This window comes from Squalius cephalus (assembly GCF_949319135.1).
Source record: "Squalius cephalus genome assembly, chromosome: 18".
NCBI classification, from domain to species: domain Eukaryota; kingdom Metazoa; phylum Chordata; class Actinopteri; order Cypriniformes; family Leuciscidae; genus Squalius; species Squalius cephalus.
This window is the reverse complement of record NC_137139.1, coordinates 20,364,106-20,390,390: the sequence shown is the minus strand read 5'-3', so window position 1 is coordinate 20,390,390 and position 26,285 is coordinate 20,364,106. Positions and strand designations below refer to the sequence as shown.

At 41.3% G+C, this 26,285-nt stretch overlaps 1 protein-coding gene across 4 annotated transcripts in view; it reads right to left on the bottom strand.

Annotated features, from left to right (window-relative positions):
* Window positions 1-7,903: 7,903 nt before the first annotated feature.
* rerea (arginine-glutamic acid dipeptide (RE) repeats a) overlaps window positions 7,904-26,285 on the bottom strand; it is a 158,797-nt gene continuing 140,415 nt past the window's right edge. For 2 of the 4 annotated variants that reach the window (XM_079848814.1, XM_079848816.1), the window contains 12 exons: window positions 26,054-26,134; window positions 17,653-17,815; window positions 17,238-17,330; window positions 16,051-16,250; window positions 15,784-15,945; window positions 15,575-15,688; window positions 12,833-14,217; window positions 11,846-12,068; window positions 11,014-11,734; window positions 9,640-9,810; window positions 9,367-9,535; window positions 7,904-9,274 (listed from right to left, as the gene is read on the bottom strand). In XM_079848814.1, coding sequence (XP_079704940.1) covers window positions 9,241-9,274; window positions 9,367-9,535; window positions 9,640-9,810; window positions 11,014-11,734; window positions 11,846-12,068; window positions 12,833-14,217; window positions 15,575-15,688; window positions 15,784-15,945; window positions 16,051-16,250; window positions 17,238-17,330; window positions 17,653-17,815; window positions 26,054-26,134 — 3,516 coding nt within the window. In that variant the 3' untranslated portion in view covers window positions 7,904-9,240. The remainder of the gene's footprint in view (window positions 9,275-9,366; window positions 9,536-9,639; window positions 9,811-11,013; window positions 11,735-11,845; window positions 12,069-12,832; window positions 14,218-15,574; window positions 15,689-15,783; window positions 15,946-16,050; window positions 16,251-17,237; window positions 17,331-17,652; window positions 17,816-26,053; window positions 26,135-26,285) is intronic. The other 2 variants (XM_079848815.1, XM_079848817.1) reach the window with 1 other exon arrangement.

The following is a 26,285-nucleotide window of genomic DNA, read 5'->3' as shown; positions in this document are numbered from 1 at the left end:
GTTATCGGAACGGAAGAGCAGTGTTTTGTCCCGCGACTACAACGTCTCATGGTCACCCAGTTGCCCTGCTGCACAGGCTCTACAGCCGGAACCGAACAATGTACAGAGTTCACTAAGGTAGTTGCATCCAAAGCAGTATCTAAAGCCCTTGCATTCTTACAATCCTCAATTAAAGTTTGGATGCGTGTCTCTAGTTCTGACGTCTTCTCCGTCAGCCTGACTATCTCCCTGCATTTATCACGTGTAAATCCTGTGCTGACAGATGGATCTATGCTATACATATGAAACGAAGTGCAAGTGACAATAAGAGGAGAAGACATGACTCACCGTGTTTGTTGACTGATCCTACTCACCACAGTTGTTTGATGGACTCAAAAATAAATAAATAAAGACGGCCGGCACGGATGGCGCGAGCGAATTACTAGCGTGTTGTGCTAGCGATAACGATTTAGATTGAAGCTAGCGATGTCAGGTTAATGTGTGGTGATGTGTTATATTTAGGAAAATAAACAACAAAGAATGATAGTAAATAAAGATTCAAAACAGAAAGCTATTCGAAACATACAGACGCAAATCACACTGCAGCAAAGCAGACAGGAGCAATCGATCCGCAGACAAGAGCAATCTAATGAGGTCGATATTGCCTCCGAATGTTGCTTTAGATTAGAATCAGAGCCCTTCTACGGAGAGCCTGGCCACTCCCATTCGCTGATTGGTCAGTGAAGGACTGATTACGACCAGATATACCGCTTGATGGCATCGTGGCACCCGAAGCGGGACCAGAATGTTAAGGCAGACTTTTTTTTTTCAACGCAGCAACTTTTTTTTTTTGGGTTGCTGGCACTTTTATCTGCCAGAGCGCGAAAGCACCAAATTGAGGGGTATAGCTCCGTAGACCTCCATTCATTCTGCACTCGTCCTGTGAGCGCCCTCATATGGAACCAGAGTGGAACTGCAACCAGTTCAGAAGCCGGAAGTTTACTGAGAGTGGAAGTTCTCCCCTTACTAGACATTCTCTGTTAGAATGTTTCAAGTTAGGAATTCCAGTGAGGAAAGCAAAGTCATGTCTATTCTCAGGACAAACATAAAACAAGTACAACAGACCTACTGTATATAAAGGCTATTCACATGAGCACGTTTAAACTAAAGGGTTTATACTTGATAATTTGATACGCTACTCCACATAGGAAGAACAGACATGCCAACTAGATAATGACCTGATGCAGACACATAGCTGAAGCGGACTGATAGCGTCTTGTTCTGGAGTAAGGTTAACAAAAGGTCACGTGAAAATAAGCGGGGCAGCCAGAAATCTGCCCCAATGGTCTCTATGAGAGTGCGCTGCGGTTCCATTTTTCACCACAGATTTACGTTGGAAAACTCTGGGGCACTGTAGAGCTAGGGAAAGCTCCGAGACTGGCTGCCCCGCTTAGTATCATAAATACATGCCTGCCGAATCCACATTTTCACATTTCAATTTTCACATTTTCTGCGCTACATTTTAATATATCCTGCTCACTTCATGACTTAAAATAGTCTAGAAAATTCAAAGAATATTTGTTGCAGAAAGCTGAACTCATTTATAATGTGTTATTAATTCAGTGCATATAGAGGTCTATGTTTGGATGAATATTTTGGTGGGGCTCTTCCCCACCTGCCCATACAGACGAGCCGCGGCCTAAACACCTGGAAAATAAATGTTAAAAGAAAATACACAAAAAGTCATTATGATGTTAGTGGATGTGATGCACCTACAGCTCTGTGTATTCTTCTGAACAGTCCCTATGAAAAGGTATGGAAAGAGCAGCTGAAGTTAATTTCAATCTTGACAACTCTCCGAATAGAATTAAACAGTGTTTATTGATAAGAATGGAATGTATTGGAATAATTTTGGCAGACTAGATCTGCTGCTGCTGCATGAGTGAAGGCTAATGCCAAAACAACATAAATACAGAGAGCTGCTGCAAGGAAATTAGGGAGAATCCCCTAGCAGATTTAGGCAGGTGGTGCTGGGGAAGGTGGAGGGCTATAGGAAAAGTCAGCCCGTTCTCATCCCAAGGCGTCATATACTGACGCTTTTGACATTTCGTCTACATCCAACGCACATGGCACCCTTTAGCGTCAATATGAGACGCAGATAGATATGGGCCAGAACGCGCCTCCTAGCGGTCTAACCCTAACCCTATCCCAGACCTAAACCTACCCATAACCGAACAAAGCTTTCTGCGTCTCATATTGACGCTAAAGGGTGCCATGTGCGTTGGATATAGACGAAATGTCAAAAGCGTCAGTATATGACGCCCTAGGATGAGAATGCGTTGAGAATGCGTTAAGTTGCAAATAAATAGGTTACGTAGATAGAAGAAAAAGATTGATTGGCCAGAGCAGCCAGGTTTAAGTCTAATCAGAACAGTTTGTGCAGCACATTTCAGTGTGGATTGCATTGTGATCCTCTCACAATGTATGTAATACAGCCTTTGCAAAGAGGCTTTTATTGAAGGACGGAGCTACACAAAGTATAATGCACCAACAGCAAACCTGCAGCAGAGTGCCATTACTCGTTTCATGAAAAGAGAACATTTACATAGAAGTTCACAGAAGGAACAGCAGCAAAAAATAGCCTATTTTATACTAAAATAACAATTGTTACTTATGCAAAAAAATAAAAAAAAATAAAAATAAAAAAAATTGAAAAGTGGACCTTAGACGGAAAAATTTAATAATGAAAAAAGATTACCCCTCAGGAATACTTTTAATTACTTGGTTCTGTAGTGCATAATATAATTATTATTATTATTATTATTTTACCAAGGTTTAACAAATTTAATGGAGTCAAATATATTGAAATTACTGTAATGATTTACTCCTAATGTAACAGATATAAAACATATTTTTACTATTAGTTCACAAGATCACAATGTTCATTATGTACATATGAGAGCATGCAGGTGGCCCAAAGAGGCTTAAGTTATTACTGACACTATCACAAAGCAAATGTTTGAGTATCTTGACAGCTGCCATTGAGGATAAGTGTGAAATGGAGATTTCATATATCTCAGAGGATAACAATGTTTTCCAGCAAAGAGACAGAGAGCATCATGGACAGAAAAAGGGAGGATCAGACAAAAAAAAAAAGAGGGAGGATTTCGTAAAGAGAGAGAGAAAGTGAACACGGTTGGTGTAGAGTGGGTGTGGAATGCATAGGACCGGCCAAATGTGAATCTAGTCCCGCAGAGCACATGAGGGAATTGAGATCTGCTATGACAGGAATGTGAGAGTGGGATATCATTATGCGGGGGGAGCAGCACTTTCGTCCACACACGGCAACTAACACCACAGGGACGTACAACAACAACAGCTGCCTAATAATACTCACTGAACGACTGCACACTAGTTTCAAAAAAAGGACCGGCCAACCGCAGGGAGAGGACAGAAATCATTACTGTGTGTTTCTGTATCCTTCAAGATGGCCTCTTTGAAGAGGAAGCACTTCCAAGTTTTCTCTTCACACTGAAATGCTCATCCCCTCAAGCAATCCAGACAGAAACAGTAACAAATTGCAGACGCACTGACAGATTTTAAAATTGTGCTGCAAGACCTTTACGTTCACTGTGAGGATGCGTTTATCCACTGCACTGTGTGAATAAAATTGCAAGTGACATGTAATATGCAAAAGCGCTGTGAAAGGCAGGCACAAAATATATTCATGTTGCATTTCCCTTCCTAATATGACAGAGGTCTGTGTCTATGTATATATGCATGTGTATATATATATGTATGTATATATATAAATACACACACACACACATATACAGTGAGGAAAATAAGTATTTGAACACCCTGCTATTTTGCAAGTTCTCCCACTTGGAAATCATGGAGGGGTCTGAAATTGTCATCGTAGGTGCATGTCCACTGTGAGAGACATAATCTAAAAAAAAAAATCCAGAAAAATCACAATATATGATTTTTTAACTATTTATTTGTATGATACAGCTGCAAATAAGTATTTGAACACCTGTCTATCAGCTAGAATTCTGACCCTCAAAGACCTGTTAGTCTGCCTTTAAAATGTCCACCTCCACCTCATTTATTATCCTAAATTAGATGCACCTGTTTGAGGTCGTTAGCTGCATAAAGACACCTGTCCACCCCATACAATCAGTAAGAATCCAACTACTAACATGGCCAAGACCAAAGAGCTGTCCAAAGACACTAGAGACAAAATTGTACACCTCCACAAGGCTGGAAAGGGCTACGGGGAAATTGCCAAGCAGCTTGGTGAAAAAAGGTCCACTGTTGGAGCAATCATTAGAAAATGGAAGCAGCTAAATATGACTGTCAATCTCCCTCGGACTGGGGCTCCATGCAAGATCTCACCTCGTGGGGTCTCAATGATCCTAAGAAAGGTGAGAAATCAGCCCAGAACTACACGGGAGGAGCTGGTCAATGACCTGAAAAGAGCTGGGACCACCGTTTCCAAGGTTACTGTTGGTAATACACTAAGACGTCATGGTTTGAAATCATGCATGGCACGGAAGGTTCCCCTGCTTAAACCAGCACATGTCAAGGCCCGTCTGAAGTTTGCCAATGACCATTTGGATGATCCAGAGGAGTCATGGGAGAAAGTCATGTGGTCAGATGAGACCAAAATAGAACTTTTTGGTCATAATTCCACTAAAAGTGTTTGGAGGAAGAAGAATGATGAGTACCATCCCAAGATCACCATCCCTACTGTGAAGCATGGGGGTGGTAGCATCATGCTTTGGGGGTGTTTTTCTGCACATGGGACAGGGCGACTGCACTGTATTAAGGAGAGGATGACCGGGGCCATGTATTGCGAGATTTTGGGGAATAACCTCCTTCCCTCAGTTAGAGCATTGAAGATGGGTCGAGGCTGGGTCTTCCAACATGACAATGACCCGAAGCACACAGCCAGGATAACCAAGGAGTGGCTCTGTAAGAAGCATATCAAGGTTCTGGCGTGGCCTAGCCAGTCTCCAGACCTAAACCCAATAGAGAACCTTTGGAGGGAGCTCAAACTCCGTGTTTCTCAACCACAGCCCAGAAACCTGACTGATCTAGAGAAGATCTGTGTGGAGGAGTGGGCCAAAATCCCTCCTGCAGTGTGTGCAAACCTGGTGAAAAACTACAGGAAACGTTTGACCTCTGTAATTGCAAACAAAGGCTACTATACCAAATATTAACGTTGATTTTCTCAGGTGGTCAAATACTTATTTGCAGCTGTATCATACAAATAAATAGTTAAAAAATCATACATTGTGATTTCTGGATTTTTTTTTTTTTTAGATTATGTCTCTCACAGTGGACATGCATCTATGATGACAATTTCAGACCCCTCCATGATTTCTAAGTGGGAGAACTTGCAAAATAGCAGGGTGTTCAAATACTTATTTTCCTCACTGTATATATATATGAATGAGACCAAACTGATCTTAAATGTATGAGTATATTTACAAATATGAATTCATATTTACAAATAAGAATATATACAATTCCAAATGTCATAAATATATATAGGGTGTGACTGACTAATATATATAGGGTGTGGTTTTTATCCCGGTTTTAGGGTCACGGTTTCGGTACGGTTCGGTATTTGCTGTGTTCAGGGAAAAAGGACTACTGTCAAATAAAAATAAAAACAAATAAGAAAACTACAAGAAACAGCACAAATAAATACAATAGAGCAAAGATACAAATAAAATAAACGGTACTTTTCAGATTTTTCAAGTATCTATAGTTTTCAAGTACAGAAATTGAATAAAGTAATCAAATATAAAACAATATTGCATATAATCTTCACTGAATAAATTAAATAAAGATTCATCGTTTTAAAGGTACAAAACGAATTCAGTGAAGAGCCTTTTGTTGTTGATAAACATTAAGAGTTCAGATGCAAAAGCCTCTAAGTGCCATCTGAAATTTTCTTCGTGAGTGATCATTTTTACCAAGCTCGTATATTTAAGGTCAGTAAACTTAATAGGACATGTACTCACTTTTGTTGCCAGCTATTTTGACAATAATGGCTGTATATTGAGTTATTTTCAGAGGACAGTAAATATATACTGCTATACAAGCAGCACACTGACTACTCTAAAATATTTCCAAGTTTCATTTCTATAGTATTGTCCCTTGAGAAGATATACTAAAATGTTTGCTGAAATGTGAGGGGTGTACTCACTTTTGTGAGATACTACATGGAATATTTAATGAAATATGAACTGTTTAACTATATATACTCTGACATTTGTATTCATAAATTGAATGTCTGTTTTATACATACACAAATACATTTAATTATGTGGGTTGGGGGGGAAGAGCATAACTAAACATTATTATAAAAATTGTTCTTTAAATATTTTGTGTCCTAATTTTATGAAAAATGCAAGCAAAAGCAACCAGCTTTGAGATAAAATCCACAAATGCGTTCAACCTTAACTTTACTTACCATATACATCTTGTGAAATCAGCAACTAATGAAAGTTCATACACATTTTTTGTAACTACATGTGGAGAAATCTTTTTGTTTAGTGAAAATTTAAATGTAGTCAATATATTTTTTTATTGTATATAATTTAAGCTGTTTATGGATTGAGGAGAAATAAAAGACAAAAGTGACCACACAAAGTAATGTTCTGTTTCTGTCTTGGTTTTAGTTTGTATTGAAAATGTTCAATTGGTTTTAGTGCTTGGTGACTGAATGGGCAGCATTCTTGTGGATTAGAAACCTTTCTTGTTCTGCCATTTATTGCTACTTGGGGACCCATTCTCAGAATTCACTTTATGAGCTCATTTCCCAGAATGATAGTGCTTGTTAAATGATGGACAACAGTATTACTTTAGAAGTGCTTGCTTTGATATGGTTGACACAACACACTTACTATATGAGCATACATTTTTATAGTCACTAGTATAAATCAGTCAATCAACCCATTTTTAGGAGAAAATCAGAATTAACCTGGAAAAGACAGAAAACAAAGACTTTAACCCAGAATTTTTCAGCATGAACATTTACTTTCGCCATGTCATATAACAAAAAGTGATATTAACTAGAAATCAAGTTTCCATGTGGTGTAACTTAGTTTTATTTTAATTCCACAAATTTGTCAAAAAAATTACAAAATACTCAAATGGGGAGAACACAGGACTCACAATCTGCCTTAATTATCTCTACTTTTTGTTTACACTGTGTCATCCCATTGCGACTACTAATATATACAATAAGCTTCAAGATACCAGTATATATAAATCTTAGCAGTCAGAATGTACATTCTGCTATTGCCGCTTTGAAACAAGAAGCTAAACCATTGACAACACTCAACATCAAAGGTTTAAGACACAAAAGAGGGACAAAAGGAGAAAATGCTTAAAACAAAAGTAAAATGCTGTATACATCTTAGACAGAATAAAAGATACATGACAGTCCAATTACAGAAAGTGTTCAGCTTTGGGTGTATACTGCTAAAAACGGGCTTCTATGCATACTCTTCAAAGGATGCACAATGGCTTTTTTAAAAACAAAAGGGGAGAATTAAAAACAGTACTGTGAGCTTTTACTGTACTTTGAACTTTAAGCTCAAAAAAGGCCCATACACAATCTCACCAGAGGTAAAAACTATTTTTTTAGCATTTGTCATTTCAAATAATGAACGTTAATTCTGATGGATCTGGAAAAGACAAACAAAACGAACAAAAATTCTGCATGTAACAGTCTATGATTGCTATCAAACAGCCCGAACATGATGGAGAGCAACTAAAGAGGCATCATGCATCATAGGTAATGCGGTGTCAGGAATGCAGAGAGAAGCTCAAGCACAGTCATCATCTCCTCTACTGTGAACACATGCACACACAGGTACACAATCCAAGCTCGACGTCGTCTCTGCCAACATCTTCCCCCTGGCTTCACAGTGAGAATGGTTTTATGAATCTGTACAGTAGGTCGGGAAACTGACTGCGCGAGTAGCTCGTAAGAGGACTTCAGGAGACAAACCGGGAGGGGGGGCATTGCTATCTTTTCCAGCACCCTTTGACAATGTGTAAGTAAAAAAATGTGCATCAAGATGTCATATCGTTACTTAAAAAAAGGTTTTGCAATCTCTAAGCACTGAGGAACTAGCCGAGATATGAACCCAGTTGCAAAACTGAATGCCGTTCAACTTTGGTACACAGAAAACAGAGCGAAACGGCTTTCGAAATGCACTCGCTCACACTTAAGTCACAGGAAAGCCAATTATTGTAAAAAAAAAAAAAAAAAAAACGAAAAAAAAAACTGAGGTTAATCAGTGCAATATTCTTCTTTCCAAATGGGCTACTTGCCCCAATACTCACGAGGCATCGCACCTCCTCCTTCAAGTGTTTTGAACGTCTAACTCGGTATGAGTTCAGCAACGAAATTAAAAACATGGTCATGATGTCATGAGTGTTTGTCAAACACTGTCATATATGAAACAAATCAAATGAACGAACAAAAAAAAAAAAAAAAAAGGCGTAATCTGAGCTTTGACCTCTAGAGGTGTTTGGATTAAAATCCGGTACCATTCTACCCAGCAAACCCCGTTTACATGGACCGAACCATCTGACATGGTTACCTGCTCTGACGGTGCCATCTCCTTCCCCTCTGAAACAAGGGATGGCACTTCAGAAAATTATTATTTCGGAGGTCTAACGTATCTGTTAGGAATCCACACCTAATAATAATTATTATGATAATAGTAATAATTATATATGTATATATATATATATATTTATATACTATTTACAGACTCAAAAAATGCCATGCTGCAGCTTTTCTTAACATTATGAAAACCTCCTACAATGTATTAAAATAAACATTGAATTTAAGATAGCACTTTTCAGATATAATGGCCCGACTGTTCTGTTCCTCTGTTTTCCCCCCAATTAGCACAGTGACAAAGTATCTGGTTTTCTAGCACCTACAAAAGACGTCAGGGAAGCTTCTCAGAGTATGTTCATGCAGGAAAGTCACAATCAGTCTTGAGGACGCTGTCACTACTTGAACGATATATAACCCCCCGAAAAAGTCAATGTCTTAAAAAAGTCCGGAATAGTGAAGAAAGCTGACAACAGAAAGAAGTTTCCTCAGACGATCCTCATCGCTTCGGCGAACTAAAAACGTTCCTAGAACACGTGAGTTCCCGTGTGTAACTGTTCTGCTGTGACCTCCTGTGTCCTGCTGATCCTCTGGGAACCCTCGGCTGATCACAGCTGTTTGTCGCTTTCCTTCTTCAACCGGCTGAAACATAGCGAGAAGAAACATGTATGGTATTATCACGGCTGTTTGAAGCACACAACCTTTCTAGAAAAAGGTGTGACTGGGGGACTGACCTGTAATAGTCCTCCTGTCCTGGCAGAGGGCCTCCGTGCATGTGGTGATGACCGTGTAGCCACTGCTGCTCCATGGCCAATCTCTGTAGCTCTGCAGACTGTGCATGCATGGCCTGCAGCTGGTGTGCCGCTGACATGGGTGGTGGGAGATCTCTAGGGTATGGAGCGCCTAGGGATCACACGCAAGATTCATGAGTCACACGCAAGATTCATGAGTTAATGCTTGGATAAAGAGCTGGAAAGATTGAAATGCTGCTTATGTATGCGTCTTACCGAACATAGGGTGCCGGAGCATCTCGTGTTCATGCGGGGGCTGTCCGAGCAGGGGGTTGGGGATGGCTCCAGGTGGGTAGGGGAATCGGGCGAGGTGCGGTCCGCCGGCCAGTGGGTCTACGAGCGGATGTGCCCCAGAACCTGGGGGACACACAAGACATTCACCACCACCTTCGCCGTGTCAGAAGCTTTTTGTAATGGTACACAGTCAATATAATACAGAAACACACATATTTACTACTAACAGCATTGATATTCAAAATGAACATCACGCAAAAATGACAAGCATAAAATAACAATATTAAATAGCAGGGATGCATGATATAATCGGTATCATATTGGTTATTGGCCGATATCGGAGATGTTTTTGAAATGCATCAGCATGAGCTAATGTTACATATTTATTTGCACATGCACATGTTTTTTCCATTTATTTAGACAAAATATTATATTAAATCGGCCCTTTATCAGTCATAATACAAAAATAATTATGGGCTTATTGCTATCGGCCACAATTTTAAAGGAGAACTCGGCAACTCTAGCGAACTCTAGTCACTTCTTCGCTGATTTTCCCTTTTGTTGTCGCGTGTTTTCCCCACGAGCTCCCCCTACAGCTGTGGGGGGGCGTATATTTCACAACACGGTCGTAAAAAACTCACTTGCGGCGGCCTCCTCCCCCTCTCTACCGCTGCTCATGTGCGTTTGTTTTGATCGGAGCAAGCCAACTGTATCGTGTGGAGCTATGTCTACCGAGGTGGGTAATCTGGTAATACATCATACATGCGTGTGTGTTTATGTCGAATTGCCGTAAAGCAATTCGTGTTTCGCGCTCGTTCTCGTTCTCGCTTCTCACGAGACTTCCAATTTCTATCTTGCCGGGACGGTAGTCCCCAAGTTGCAAGGTTGGTTTTCCGCCTGGGAACGCTGGGGGGAGCGGGGAAAGTCACCAATATCACCAGAACAGGTTGTTTAACCATCCAAATGATTTCTAGACAGTTTTATTAAGTTAAAAAAGTTACCAAGTTCTCCTTTAACATCAGAGACAGCATCATTTCATAGATTTTTTTTACATAAAAAAATTAAGCCACGTCATTTCTACAATTCTTAAGATGGCCCAGATGGAATCTGCGGACATTTTTCACATTTTCTGGACAAGAAAATTGGTGGAATTCTGTGAAATGGACTCAAACCATTATATTCTCGTAGCTGAGAGTATTGCACTCTAATTGACAGCCAAACACAATCAAACTAAATCAAACTTTATAAACACACAATGGATGTGTAGAAGTTTGTGAATGAGATCTGGGCACGCAGATTCCGTGTGGGCCTACAACAACTATCCAGCACACAACAGTAGAGTGAAACGTCTCTCACCTTGGTGCAGAGGGTCCTGTTGGTGCAGGTGTAGGTGTGAATGGATGTGCGAGTGCTGATGGTGGTGTGGCGTCACGTTGAACATCTGCAGCCGTGCGATGGGGTCGTTAGCTACAGAAGCCATCCTCTCAACATGTAGCCTCTCGGCCAGCCGCTCAGGGTAGGTCATCTCAGGCCGTAGCTGAGGCCCGGCCAGCGCCAGCCGTTCCCGCTCCAGTGGATTCAGGCCCGGGTGGAAGGAGGCGAACGGATGATGGCCAGCCATGTGTTGGAGACCAATAGGCCCGTGCCGTGCAAAGTGCTCCATGGGGTTAGCGGAAGGATGCAGGCTGTCCAATTCTGGAGGTTTGACCTCGAAGCCCGGCTTCATCCTCTCCATTCTCATCTCCCTCTCTCGGATCTCCCTCTCCCGCATCTCTCGCTCCCGCAGCTCACGCTCACGCATGCTGGGGTCTGCGTTGTACAGGCCGGGCATGTGGTAGGCCAGGAGTGGGTCTGCGGGGTTGAGTGAGACAAAGAAAGGATGGTTGCGGTTGGTGGGGGACATGACGTGGGGCCGAGCGTATTCACTGAGCGTGCGCAGGGCGGGTGTGTCAGGGCCGATATAAGGGGGCACAGTGGCGATGGTGGTGGGTGGTGGATCAAAAGAGGTCCGCATATGAGCCGATCCCGCCATCTGGGGTTCACCCATGCGACTCTCATGAGAAGAACTGGAAGCTTTCTATAAAGACAGAGCAGATATTTAGGAGCAAGAAATCGATAATGAAAATTGTTTTGCAGAAATTACCAGATACAAATAGCATTTAATGCAACACATTAGACCAAAACTTACAGCAGCTCTCTCAGCCTCTTTCTCTCTCTCCCGTTCCCGTTCTCTTTCTTTTTCTCGTTCCCTCTCCTTTTCTTTTTCTTCTCGTGCTTTCTGCTCTGCTTCCCTTTTGGCTTTCTCCAGCACCTCCTCCCGCTTTTTTGCCAGTTTCGACGAGGCCAGTGGTGTGAAGTAGAAGTCTGTTCTGGCACATGTGTTGTAACCTCTGTCCAGATGCTTGTAGAACCTATAAACAGGATGGATAGACAGAATAATCAGAATAATCTTTAAAGTTACCACTGTCCGTGTCATTTTTCTGTGTGAAACCTTTCTTCTTTAATGACAGATATAAGCTGTGGAAGAGCAGAAATATTTCCACAGGCTGATTTTGCAGCCAGATTAAAACAAATGCAATTACTTTGTGTCAAATAAATAACCTGTAGCATGTCCTCTCGCTTATACTATACTAGAGCTACTCAATCAATCTTTTTTATCTCCAGTGCCATAATGAGCTGCTCTCTGTGCATTAGTGAGCTTATTGCTATTCACTGCAAGGGAGTGCGAGACAAGGCCACAGCAGCTCTACAAAGACACGCTCATGTTCTGATGGAGGCTTTCACCGCTATGATGCAGTCATTAATCTGTGCCCTGTCCACGCTTGGTGACTGCAGAGGAGCTGAAGCTAAGGCAGGTTTAGTTAGACTGCTACATTGATAGTACTATTTAACATAACTTTTAAACTTATTGTAACTTAATGAAATTATAAAATGACAAATAATTATTGTTTTTATTATTTTTTGTTTGTTTTTATAATTAGTTTATAACAAATATTAATTAATATGCCATTTTATATATTTTTTATCATTTTTGAATATTATAATATAAATATTAATTAATGTTTGTACTGTAGTTATTACTGTGATTTAGTAATTGTCAAAAAGTAAAAAATCAATTCTGCACATTAGCACTTAAAGACAATTCTATCGATCATGATAAAAATAAATGATGTACCGTGCAGACTGGCTGGCGTGACTGGGAGTGTTGACAATGGTGGGTGGAGGTGAAGGGCTCCTCTGTGGTGGTGGAGGACTCTCTGGCTCCTCAGCTTCATCCAGTGGCTCTTCTTTAATCTGTACAGGTGGCACAGTGGAGGGTCCTGGGCAGGGCGCACTGACCGATGCAGGCAGGGGCATGGATATGGAGGAGGGTGGCTGCTGCAGCATAGTCATTGAGCTCGCCACAGAGGAAGAGACGTTGGAGGGTGACAGGACAGGCGAGCTGCCTGGCATGAAGGAATGAGGAGGGAAGGGTGGCTGGGAAGGCGCAGAGTGTGAGGCAGAGGAAGAGGAAGGGAGCGGAGGAGCCGGCGGGGGCGCTTGACTTCCTGTTGCCGGAAGGTTTTGGGACTGGGTGAGCACTGGAGGTTGCACTGGTGGAGGTTGTAGCTGCTGGTTTTGAGACATAAGCTGAAGGGGCGGCGGATGGGCGGAGGGAGGGTGGTGCGTGGATAGAGAGCTGAGGGGCTTCAAGGCGGGTGGTGGGGGCAGGTTGGAAGGCATCTGTGGGAATGGGGGGTGGCTGGGATGCTTGTGTGACTGAGGGTTTGGCATTTGTGGGATAGGGGTGGTAGGCGGAGGTTTGATGTGAGGCATAGGCAATGGTGCTGATGGCAGAGGCTGCTCTCTGGGAGGCTGGCTGCCGCTCTGTGAGGAGGATTGCGATTGGGATGGAGGGGAGTGAGGTCGCTGTTGTTGAGACAGGGAGGCAACTTGGGATTGACCCGGGAGAGGTGAAGGGGGGACCTGAGACTGACCGATTGGGAAGGACTGAGCAGGTATAGCATGAGGATGAGGCATGTGTGATGGTCCCGCCTGCAGAGGGTGGCCCATGGGCGGCATGGGGCAATGTAGTGGAGGCTGCAGGGACTGAGGGCCGGTCTGAGTAGGTGGAGGAGGCTGAGTTATGCCCTGCAGTGGGGAATGGGGTGAGGGCAGCCTCTGCGCCCCTGACTGGATGAGAGACAGTGGACCTGCTGGAGGTGTCTGCTGAGGAGGCATGGAGGTAGGGGGGATGGAGGGGGACGACTGGGATGACAGCGAAGGTGTGCCTGTGGAGGGTGGTGTGGAGGCTGCAGCTGCGGAAGGAGGGGCCGGGGGTAAAGCCCCCGTCTGGCACTGGATGACTGGAGGGTGCTGACCCTGGAGGATCTGTTGCTGCGCTGAGGAGTCTGAGTCACTCTCATTGTCACGTGGGCTGGGGATGCTGGGAGAGGAGCTGCGGTTGTCCTGGTCAATATCCTTTGGATCGCTGCTGCCCTCATCATTCACACTGCGACCGTCCGAGCTCTCACCCTCACCCTCTCCCTCACACTCCGAGGGCGAGTCCGGCCGAAGTTCCTGCAGAAGATGGAAGGAAGGGTCAGTAAATTTGGCCATACCGACATTTGCTGATGGCCGAAATAATGGGTGCAGTCACGATCAAGAACAAATAACCTTTGCATATCACAGTCATTGAGATGTAATGTGAACTAATGACATTTAAAGGAGAACTCGGCAACTCTAGCGAACTCTAGTCACTTCTTCGCTGATTTTCCCTTTTGTTGTCGCATGTTTTCCCCACGAGCTCCCCCTACAGCTGTGGGGGGGGGGGGGGGGGGGGGGGGCGCGTATATTTCACAACACGGACGTAAAAAACTCACTTGCGGCAGCCTCCTCCCCCTCTCTTCCGCTGCTCATGTGCGTTTGTTATGATCGGAGCAAGCCAACTGTATCGTGTGGAGCTATGTCTACCGAGGTGGGTAATCTGGTAATACATCATACATGCGTGTGTGTTTATGTCGAATTGCCGTAAAGCAATTCGTGTTTCGCGCTCGCGCTCGTTCTCGTTCTCACTTCTCACGAGACTTCCAATTTCTGTCTTACCGGGACGGCAGTCCCCAAGTTGCAAGGTTGGTTTTCCACCTGGGAACGCTGGGGGGAGCAGGGAAAGTCATCAATATCACCAGAATAGGTTGTTTAACCATCCAAATGATTTCTAGACAGTTTTATTAAGTTAAAAAAGTTACCAAGTTCTCCTTTAAAGGATGTGAAATCACTCTAACGTCCAACGTTAGACATTAGACAATCAACATTGTTACCATAGGTAACAGCAAAAAAATACAACTGTAAATCTAGTGTCGTTGGACTGAGTCAAATAGAGCTGCCACAAACCCTTCAGTGAACTTTAGTACAAGTTTATTAATGTCTGTTAATGGAGACCTATTCTTCCAAGTAAACCTCTAGTTGATAATTTTTCTCCCAAACACATCCCACATTTCCATGCTAACAATAATTTAGCCACATTATCACATATCTTTAGCAGTACTCATCAAACTGCCATCTTTAATGCAGCAGCATGAATTGCAGAACTATACATTGTTATGAAGCACAGGTTAAAAGAAAACAAATCTAAGCAGTTTCTGTTTAGAGTTCTATTTCCTAATCTTTTTGAGATGTATACAAAATACTTTTCCTACATAGGATGCTTGTTTACTAGGACTTCACTTGCCTGCATCTTAGACTAACTATAAATATGTTAATGTACAAATAATATAAAAAACACTTTAAATATTAAAAAAAACTTTTAATAAAGATATTTCTAAAACTGTATTTCCTACAGACTAAAAATGTAGAAACTACTAATTTCTGGTTAAAGCTATTCTTCATTTTCTCTTTGAGATGTATTGAGATGCTTGTTTAGTAGGAGTTCACTCACCTGCGTTTTAGACTTCTTGGCGCTTGCCCTCTCAGACTCCTCTGTGTCAGAGGCTCCTTTTTCTCTCTGACGTTTGGCACTCTTCATAGGCGATGGCGCCTCTTCCTTTGTCTTCTGTTTTGACAAAATGAAAACATGTTTCCTCTGAAAACAAATTCCTGTGATGCTCAGTATGATTTCGATGAATAGTCTGTGCACATGGGTCGTACCTTGCTGGGTTTCTTCATCGAGTCAGTCTTGCTGTCAGTGCTGGAGGTGCTGGCTGCACTGGGTGAGGTACGCCCGCTGGAGCGCAGATCCTCATTGGTTGGTGAGGCTCTACCATCTGGGCTGGCGGTTTGCTTCTTGCGGCCACTTCGTAGCGTTGACATCTGAAGCGATAAAAAAACAACTGATGTAAAAAATGGCTAATGCTGCTAAAACACATTAAATGAAGTTAAAATGGCGCTAAAAGGTGGCAAAGTTAGGTGTCTTACTGAGCCGCGGTTCCGTCGAGTCCTCATGCTATGCTTCCCACTGAGTCCATCTTCTTCCTCTTTGACAGGTTTGAACATAAACGGTGGCGGGTCTACAGGCTTCTCGATGGGGGGTAGTTCGCCGTACTTCTTAAAATGGATCCGGCAGTCGGTGCACAGCAGGATGTTCTCGCGACCCCCGTGGTGCCAGTCCTTGGAGGCTGTAAACACAAATTTCAATTCAGCTGGGCTCTGCTTAATAAACATTACACTAACAGGAAATGCTCTAAGGCTAGCCAAACACTTCATAGACATGCTAAGGTCAAATAAGTTGTTTTGTATCAGACTTGAATGCGATATGAATGCCAACTGCATCAACAGGTCAGAGCATTTAATGAGACAAAAAAACAAATGAGTAACTGTCAGATTGGATAAAATTAGAAATGACACGCTCTGATGTCCATCTGCCAGATGAGGTACGGGGCCGAGCATCAGAGCACTCTCAAACTGGGAGTAATTACAGGCCTGCAGAGGGGATTATTATAGTCTCCCGAAGAGTCACCTGTCTCATGGTATCACTCTATTAGGTTAATACTTCCAACACTTCACCTTGGGAACAACTGAAGGACTGAGAAAAAAATTATTGTTTGTTGTTTGTAACACTGTTTGGTCACTCGGCAAATCAGAAAGAATATGGGCAAAATTCTACAACAATTAGCGCCAGGCCTCTAATTTGATTGGACAAGCAGCGTTCCCAGTACGAAACTTTATATTCATGGCATGAACTTAAAATGAAATGACAAACGTTAAATAAACTTTCTGACAAAAGATAAATAAACAATAAATATATATATCTTTTTTTTTTAATAAAGATATTTAAGTGTCTAAATGTAAATGATTGAATAACTTGTTTATTGAACTGTTGAATTAAAGCAGCATCACACTCGCAGTCATTCTGTTGGTCTGAATATAAGCACGGTGTGTGATATTGCTTAATTTGATAAAAAATACATAAATATAAAAATAAAATAAAAAAATAAATGTATAAATATAAAAACATTTTTTATCCTTTCTAAAATGCAAGTTACACGTTAACTTATTGAGCTGCTGCATAAAAACTGCATCACACTCGCAGTCATGCTGTTGGTCTAAATATCAGCATGATATTATGATGTGATATTTAATTTGATAATACATTTTGCACTCACTGGTAGAGAAACAGTGGCGGCAGGCGTAGCCCTTCAGTTCCTGTTCACTGTCTTCACTGTCAAAGTCATCTTCGCTGGCTGAACTCAAGTCCACTGGAAAATAGAAAGAGGATGATAAAGATAGGAGACTGTAGTTGTCAAATGATGTTTAAGACAAAACAGAGGCCTGTTACACTTAATACATTATCAGTGGCTTTTTTCAGGAGACAAGGATAGTACACATAATTAGAGCGATACCTCCCTGTTCCATCTATTATCGGATATGAGATTTCAGCTGTTTACTTTGAAGAATCACAGAGGGGGATCTGTGCTCTGAAAAGCCATATTAGTCCTGGGAGTTTCAGGGATGTCATGTTTAGCTGTGACAAGAGTCTGTTCTCTGTCTCTAGGGGGAAGAGAGGCAGATTGCACTTACAGAACTCGCTGGAAGGTGGGCGGGAGGGAGTGTTGACGGGAGTGGAGGCGGTGCGGGTCTTGATCCGGCGGAAGACGGGTTGTCTGCGGTGCCTGCGGTGGGCTCTGCAACTAGCAGCCTCTGGGGTTTTCTTCCAATAATAGTAAAAGGTGATCAGCTCCCCCTATGAGATGGCAAACACAAAAACAATCTCATGAGCCAGGAGTTTTAACAAACATTTAGGCAGTCTTACTATATAAAATTGATCAAAGAAACTCCAAATACTATACAAAAATATTGTTGATCTGTTGGATGTGATGTGAAGATGGCTTGATAAGCGAAATAATAGACCACAAATGGCAAAATGATAAGGCAACTGCACTGACATACATCAGGAGTTGGTTGATGAAACCATTTTATTTTTGATAGTAGAAAGAAAGGAAGAGAGAAGGTATAGAGTCCTGGACAAAGAATCCATGCCAGGTTTGCCAGCAGACCGGCTTGTTGTTCTCTGGCCGTGTCTGTCCCAGGATTAGGCAGTGAAGCTCTCTGAATGCTGGGATATTAGGATCAGTACATTGGTGGCTGCCTGGGTGGCAGGCGTTTGAATGGAAACAAAGGAACATGTCAGGGAGAGCTTTGGCGCTACAAATAGGGAGTAAAATGGCTCCAAGCCCCTGTGCTAGAAGAGTCAATTGAACTTTAATCAAACATTCAGAGGGCGCGCTTGCCAGGGAGTAAGGCATATAAATCCCGAGCACAAAAGCCAGCCAGGAAATCAATACCCTACTGAAACATTAACACATGCAATCATGGATCAGAAGACGCTTTGCTTAGGCAGCCTGCACAAATTAACTGTCGTTTTCCGGACACATTCAAAATAATACACATGCCCTAAAACTGTTGTCTGGTGGAAAAGCAATTACGAATTTTTCCTGTGGTAGTTCCTCTTGTTTCTCTCTTGTACCTTTCGGTTTCTTTCCAATTGAATCATTTGGCTGATTCTGGATATTAATTTCTAGACATAGCATGGGAGTGGCTTGCATGTCAATGGCTGAGCTTTTAACATGCTTTAATGTGTTAATGTTGCAGGAATGAGTGAAGAGGACAGACATGGGGTCTGACAGGGTCTGTTAAACTCAGGCTGAATAGGGCTTGGGTGTCTTTAATGCGTATTGATTGCTTTCCCTCTTTGCTTCGGCTGTTCTTCTTGACATAAATTGGTCATTAAAATGCTGCTCTCCCCAACACATTAACAGCTTTACGGCAAACACTTCAAACTATTCTTGGCAGCAGTGGAAAAACATGTACTTTGAATCCTATCAAGACTATTCATAGGCTATTTTATTGCTTGAGTGAATTTTACTGAACCATATAGATTTGCTTTGGATGCCTGCACTTGAGCATATGAATTACATTTACATAAATCACAAAAAATGAAAACGGTCTGATGGAAAGGCTATAAAACTGAGGCTAGCTCAACCGAAGCTAGCATGTCTGACATGGGCAAACACACAAGATAAGTCTCATACTTGCATGTTCTTATATAACATGTTCCCCCCCAAAAAGTAATCAAGGTACAGCATAAACAACAAAACAATGGTGTGATCTGAATATGACTCTGAAGAGAAAATAAAAATGTGAAAAATGCACAAATCACAGTTCAAGGACTGAAAAAAGCACATTGAGCAGTAGAGAAGTTCTCAAAATGTTTCCACATGCATCAAACTCAGAGTAGCCCATTTTTGAGTGGCCTGATGGACACACGCAAGAGGAATATCAATTATCACAATTACATCAATTATTTGTGGGTGGTACAAATGCTTGCCAAATGAGAAACACAAGGCTGACAAGCTCAACTTAAAGAATCCCAGCCCAGCTCCTGTGGGTTATTTATGTGATATGATGAGTGGAACATTCAATGGCGAAAGGCCCAGGCCCGCGTCTGAGAGCAAAAGGCTTTTTGGCGGGGTCGGTCAGGGCGCAGGTGCAGGCCAAAGGATGGCAGGCTTCCTGATGTGAAATTTAATTGAAATGTGCAGATCAAAACTGTTCAGCAGGACAGCGGGCAGGCTTTCTTCACAGCCTAATGACTGTTCAGCACCGCATCCCCCTCCCCTTCCTCATGGTTGCCCCTTACTTTTTATTTTCCCTCCCTCTATTTGATGTGAGCTTTGAAGCATGAAACCTCAACTTAATGCTACAGAAGATAAAAAGAAAAGGTCATTTTAGCCCTCAACAATTTTGCCAGAGCACTTTATAGCTCTTAAACATCCTAGAGGAAGGCAGACGAAAAAATTTTGCTCTGGTTCAGCGTAATAACACTGTGAAAGGAATCACTGTGGTCATTCAAAAGTAATTTAGTCCATAGGCTATCAAGACAGGTGTCAAGGTTGGGAAAGAGCTGACAACCACGGGCGAAGATAACGCAGCGATGTTTAATGCAATCTGCTGAAGCAATATGTAGAGAAGTAGGGGAACGAGGATGAAAAGAGTGATGAAATGTTTTGAGAGGATCATCTGTGATGATGACAAATTTCCTCGGGTGATAACTGTACGATGGAGAGCTATAGAAAAATCCCCTTTCAAGCTGGAGGAGAGGAGATGGAAGAGGAAATATGATTTCATTTGAAGCATGGAGGGGCTGTGCCAAGTCACGGCTCTGGGTTTGTCTCTCATCCCTCACTCGTTTCAGTGCTGCCCATTCTTTCTGACAAAATGTTGCTGGATTGTTCGCCACACAGAGAAAAAAAAAAAAAAAAAAAAAAAAAGCAATATTTTTCAAGGTGCAGCACAGAAACATAGGACAGGCAACGAAGCTATTTAGTATTTTTTAAAGGGAGATGTCCTACTGTGAAGTAAAATAAAAGATGACATCTGGGGGAGGAAATGTCTCCTGTGAGTTTCAGTTTGTAGTGAAGGTCTATGAAGCTGGATGCACATAGTGAGTTAGTGTCAAGTGCTAAGACTGACAGCTTGAATAACAAAGCCAGGACTTGTGTGTCAAGGTAGGTTTGTTGGAAGCAAAAGTGAGATTTCTCTCTGCTATCTGTAGTGAGCATCAAAATGTCAAATTTAAGCATTTCCTTGTTTCTTTACACACTAATGTGCAAAACATTATGGCAAGGCAAAAAAGCAAACAACCACTAATAATAGGCTATTTTTAAAGACATGGCTCACCCATAAAAAAAAAATTAAAAAATTCAACCTTCATGCTGTTCCACACCTGTGTACAATTTTTTTTTTTTAAATACATTTTTTATTTGTAAATAAAAATACTCAAACTAAAATATATACATTTTCCCGAATAGCTTGTCCACCCCAGACCAGGATAAATGCGTACAGCTATTAGTATATGTGGAATTCCTCCATTAGCCCCGAATCTTTAAGAAGAAGAGTGTGTGCCAGGGAGCGGGAGATACTGACAACGTAAGCTTGGAATTATGAGGCATTTCAGAATGCTTCCATCTGCAGAATTTTTCTGGAGGGTGGATTATCTGACAAGGAAGGGGCTTACCTCCTATCACGGCACAGAGAAACGCTTTTCCACTCTGATTTCACCACGAGAAAACCACCGATGTGGGAGCATGCAAGCACAGACTGTAATTTCCAACAGATAACACTTTTTTTTCCCTCATTGCAGTGGACCATTCGGAAGAAACCATAGCTGGACCTTCTGGTCATGTGTGCGTCTGTGTGTAGGACGGGTGTGAGGCCTAAACTCCTGTATTTATACACTCATCCACACTCAGGCCTGGACTTGAACAGATGGTTTCTGTTTTTCCTGGCAGATTTGTGACGAAGCCACAAAAGGCCCCTGCTTTGACAGAGAGCCAAACGGTTAAGGCTGTAGTTGACAAATACAGGGGAAGGAGAGCAGCAGAGAATGCAAGGGAGGGCAGCGAGAGGGGAGAGAAAATGGAAGATAGCAACAGACAATCAAACCCGCCGGAAAAAAACCTCAAGAGCATTAGCTTGGTCAAACAATACAAAAAATTTGATATGAGAACATTTGGTCACTAGGTACAGACAGGCAATGTGCAGCTGTAAACATTAATTTGAGTTGGCCCGTGTGCTTTCTGGTTCTTACATGGAACCGACTGTGCCCAAGTACATGCAGGAGGGAGAGACATGCAGAGCTAATGACAAATTCAATCCTCTGTCACAAAAAAAGAAAGCTGAAAGAAGTTTGACTCTCTTATGGCACTGTACTTTATAGCCTTTTAAATACTGGATACTTACAATGTTGTCTTCAACAATTTAATACAGTACAATATACTTTTTGTACATTATACAAAATATCAGCATTATCGCATTAATTTTTTGTTTAAAAAAAAAAAAAACCGTTACTACAGAGTATATTTACTGTAACCACTAAGATTTCAGTTGATCGCTTGGCATTTTTTTAAAAATGCCTTGCCACCAATTTTTACTCCCACTCCAGACACTCTATATTGACGGTCAAAATAAATGCTGCTGTTATACTGTCTGAGAAGAGCCCTGAAAAATCACATTGAGAGGAGATGTCTATTACTGTAACCTTGCTCCAAAGTCAACAAAGCAATGTAGCACACTGCAAAAACAGGCTCCATTCAAACACCATTGCCCAACCTTTTGGTTAAATCAGGCAAAATTCGAGAGAAAAAAATGTGCACTACAATGGCCTTGGCTGATAGAGCGGGGTATAAAAGGATGTTAAATAGACAGCGAATCCCTGCTGCGCTGTCGCTTTCTGTTGGAAAAGAAATAAGCCGTGTGCGCTTGCAGGTCAACGAGTCACAAGCAGAGGAATCAGCAGTTGTGTTTCCCTGCTTTAAGCGCTTTCAGTCAATGGAGGCAAAAGTACGCCACAGCAAGACTTTTTGATGGGGGTCGATCTCTTTAATCCAAAAGATCAAGTTGTACAACCACAGCTTTGTTCAGAAAGCCAGACAACAAACAACACACAGGCTATGCATGCCCACTTTTCATACACACTAAACAGAAATAATAATAATTTATTTGTATAGCCTATCTGGATGAAGTCTCTCAACCATAAAAAAATGGCCAAGTACACTAAGTTAAAAAACATTTCCAAAAACAACATTTACCAAACCAAGCAGACAATTTTATCACGACTGGACAGCTGCTGGCGATCGAGCAGGCCGCCAGTTTTAGCCATTTTAATTAGTGCCCACCCTCAATACCTCTAATCACACAAGCGCCTCTCTAGGGCACTGGCTGCAGGGCTAACATCTTTGCAATGAATTCAATTTGACATTTATACAGATCGCACCAGGGCAAACATCTGCTACAAGGTTGTACCGAGAACAGTTCTATAATCTTGGCCATCTTAGCTTGAAAATTACAGGGCCCGAGGGCCAGGGCTGCGTCCTTACACAATTGGATCTTCTGCAACGCCAGCAATGCAGCTGGATTACACCATGGCTGCTTTACGGTATGGCTGTTTTTACAACATGATGGAAAATGTCCCTTTGACATCTCTGCCCATATTACAGAGTCTCTATTGTGCAACCTAGCGTTCTTTCTTCCTGCAGGTGCAATTTAATCAAGCTTTGGAGTGTTACCAGTTAGTCTGCACCCTCCTAAAACAAGGGTCTACCTAGCATTCAAAAGCCAGGGGCAGATTTCCAAAAGGTTAAAGCACACAGACTGTTGTCGCAAAGTGCTGCAATCATACCAAAATTTCAGATTTACCAGAGACAGACCAATGTGCCCTTTAATATGAGAAGCATCTGGAAATCTTCCAAAAAACCCTACATAAAAATATTAATAATTACTTAAATTCAAATAAAAAAGTCGGTATACAATAAGCTGTCAAATACAAATAAATAAAATAAAATAAAGGAACACACTTTTGGGCATTTAAAATGCATTAAAAATGATCATAAAAACAATCTGCAATAGTTTGTTTTGAATTAGATCATTTGCAGCTTAAATTTATGTTGCTGTGCTTACTGGTTTGATTTGTAAGCAATCATTTTAAACAAATAGGTCTAAACCACTACAGAAAACTATCAGAAGAGTACAAAGTACAAAAAATCTTTCTGGGACAGCACACGGGCAGAACTGCAAAGCCGTGTTATCTGTGATCTGTAGACACATCATGCCGGGTTTGTTTGGGAACATTTCTTACACCAGAACACAAATAATTCCATGACGTTGTCTTTCAAGTGGAGGAAATGGTGGCAGCGAAAAGAGCAGAGACAGTAAGACGACACACCCACTTCCCCAACTTCCTCTTTTATTTGACTTCATATAAAAGCATTCCAAAGAGCTAGTCAGGCCTGGTGTGTTTGCACAGCAGTGGGTGCTTAGCCTTGGCACCGGCTCTTTATGACAAACTCAGCTCATAAGTGCTGAGGGGGAAAATGGGGAGAGGCAGAAAAGCTGCACTGTATCACCCTCCACGGCCCTGGGCATTTAAAAACGCTACGGTCATATCAAATCCTGGACCAGATGACCTGGAAGAAATTCACAGGAAAGATTCTTCAGCAGAAAGGCTGGCATTTGAGTAGCAGGAAAGGTTTTCATCTTGGATGGATGAAGGAAGGCGTTTCAGAATATGCTCAGAGTCCCACAAAAAAAAAAGATTTGGGAAAAGAAATGGGAGAGAGGGAGAAAGACTGTAGAGAAAATAAATCAAGCTTTCCGCAGGGTATTGACTGGCACTTACACATAGAGCTGGCTTTCAGCACAAAAGCAACTTCAATCTTAAGCAAAGTAGGGCTTTTTAGAGAACACTCGCTGTTCTTATTGTATATTGAACTAACCCCTCAACCCTGCCCTTCAGCAAGACTGTTGTGCCTCCATGTCTTCTTTTTCCATCATTCTTTCTTCTTGTCCTGGTTTTTAGAGGCTGGCTTGTTTATGCATGCATGTACATTATTAAATAAATGGAACAAATGTCTCCTTTAGAATGGCAATTGATATTAATTCAATATAAAATAAAATAATTTTCAAAAGTCCTGTCAAGGGTTACAACTTTATAAAAAAAACACATTTTTAGGCCCAAAAAAAAAAAAAAAAAAAAAAACGGACAATTGCAAAACCATTATTTCTTCTGAATACTGCCAGTCATAAAAGAAAAAGAAATAAGCAAACTATTTTAGTATTCGGTCAATGCTAAAATGATATCAAGATGTTAATTCGCAGAATTACATGATTGTTAAAGCCTTCAATTATTCTTTCCTTGTTTCAGATCAACATAAAAATCAACGGGTAACAAATTTCAGGTATTTGGGAGTGTACACACACTGAGTTATTTACGCTCTATTTCACTTTCTTCTTTCATCAACAGGGTCATACAATTAACTCATTAAAATGGGCTCATTTAAAATATGCATTCACAGCCAGAGTAATAGGTGTTGTTGCATGAAGAGCGAAACTATCAATGACTGTGGTACTTTAAGGGTGACAGGCCTTTACACAGATCCCCTTCTGCTAGCAGGGATCCTCTTTATTGACTAATCATTGAGCTAAGTCAATACCCCATAAAACATGCACTTGATAACCAGCCTATTAGCCAGAGATTGTGTTTTAGTCTATCTGACATGACACTGAGGACACCAGTAAAGCTAACAGCTGATCTGATAAAACATTGATAAAAACATGTTTGGTACACAATTCATACTGTACTTAAGTATGCTATAAGAATGTTAAAGAAGTGTTGAACTTTTATCAACCCTAAAAAACAAAACATTTTTTTTTGTAAATCAAAATTAATAACATTTAAAATGTATATAATATACGTCAAATTTATTTACAGTACAAGTTTTTAATGGTAAACAGTTAATGAAAAACAATCTAGATATCTTCTAAATATGTTCATGTCAACAAGCATATCATGTTGAACTAAACAGAGGAATCCTAAACTTTACTCATGCAGTGGTGAGACTATCAGCCATGACCTTAATACACTTTAATGAAAACAATAAAAACTTAATCTGCTATGAATACTGTGAAATGCAAAGTAACATGCATTTAAAAAATGTATTTCACCAATTAATTTAAAAATGCGTAGTCTTAAAAAAAAAAAACTAAATTTAAAAAAAGGTAAAACGACATTTCTCCATTTATTACTTGCACTGTGCATAGAAAACAAGAGTTTAACAAATAATGCTTTGCGCTTAAAATAAGTTTGTAGCTGTACAGAGCTTTAACTAAATGTTATATAAACAGTCATGTTTCTGTTTTGACTAAACACATGTCTCAGGGCCCCTGTACAAGCACCTAACATGCACAGTTAAATCTAATATTCAGGCACTCAAGATCATTCAATCATTTTCTCAACCTCACCGTTTTCGAAACCACTAAGACATAGCTTCAGTTTCAAAACATGAAAAACCACAGTGAAAAGGAGTTAACTTGTTTTAGTGTCCAACCATGAAAAATGTTTTCAATAGGAAAAAAAAAGACTTACCGTCTCCTTGTTAGGGAGCAATTCTTTCCGAATCCTAAAAAAGTTCTTCCCGTACTGCCTTAAACCCTTTATGAATCGTTTCTGTTGAGAAAAGAAATGAGAAAAACATTTAAAATTAGATTTTTAAAAGCACCCGTAACAATTGACATGAAGCGCTTCACATACATTACATTGTGAACTGCAAGGGGAAGAAAACAATGTTGTGATCTTAATCGGAAAATCTCTGCTTGTG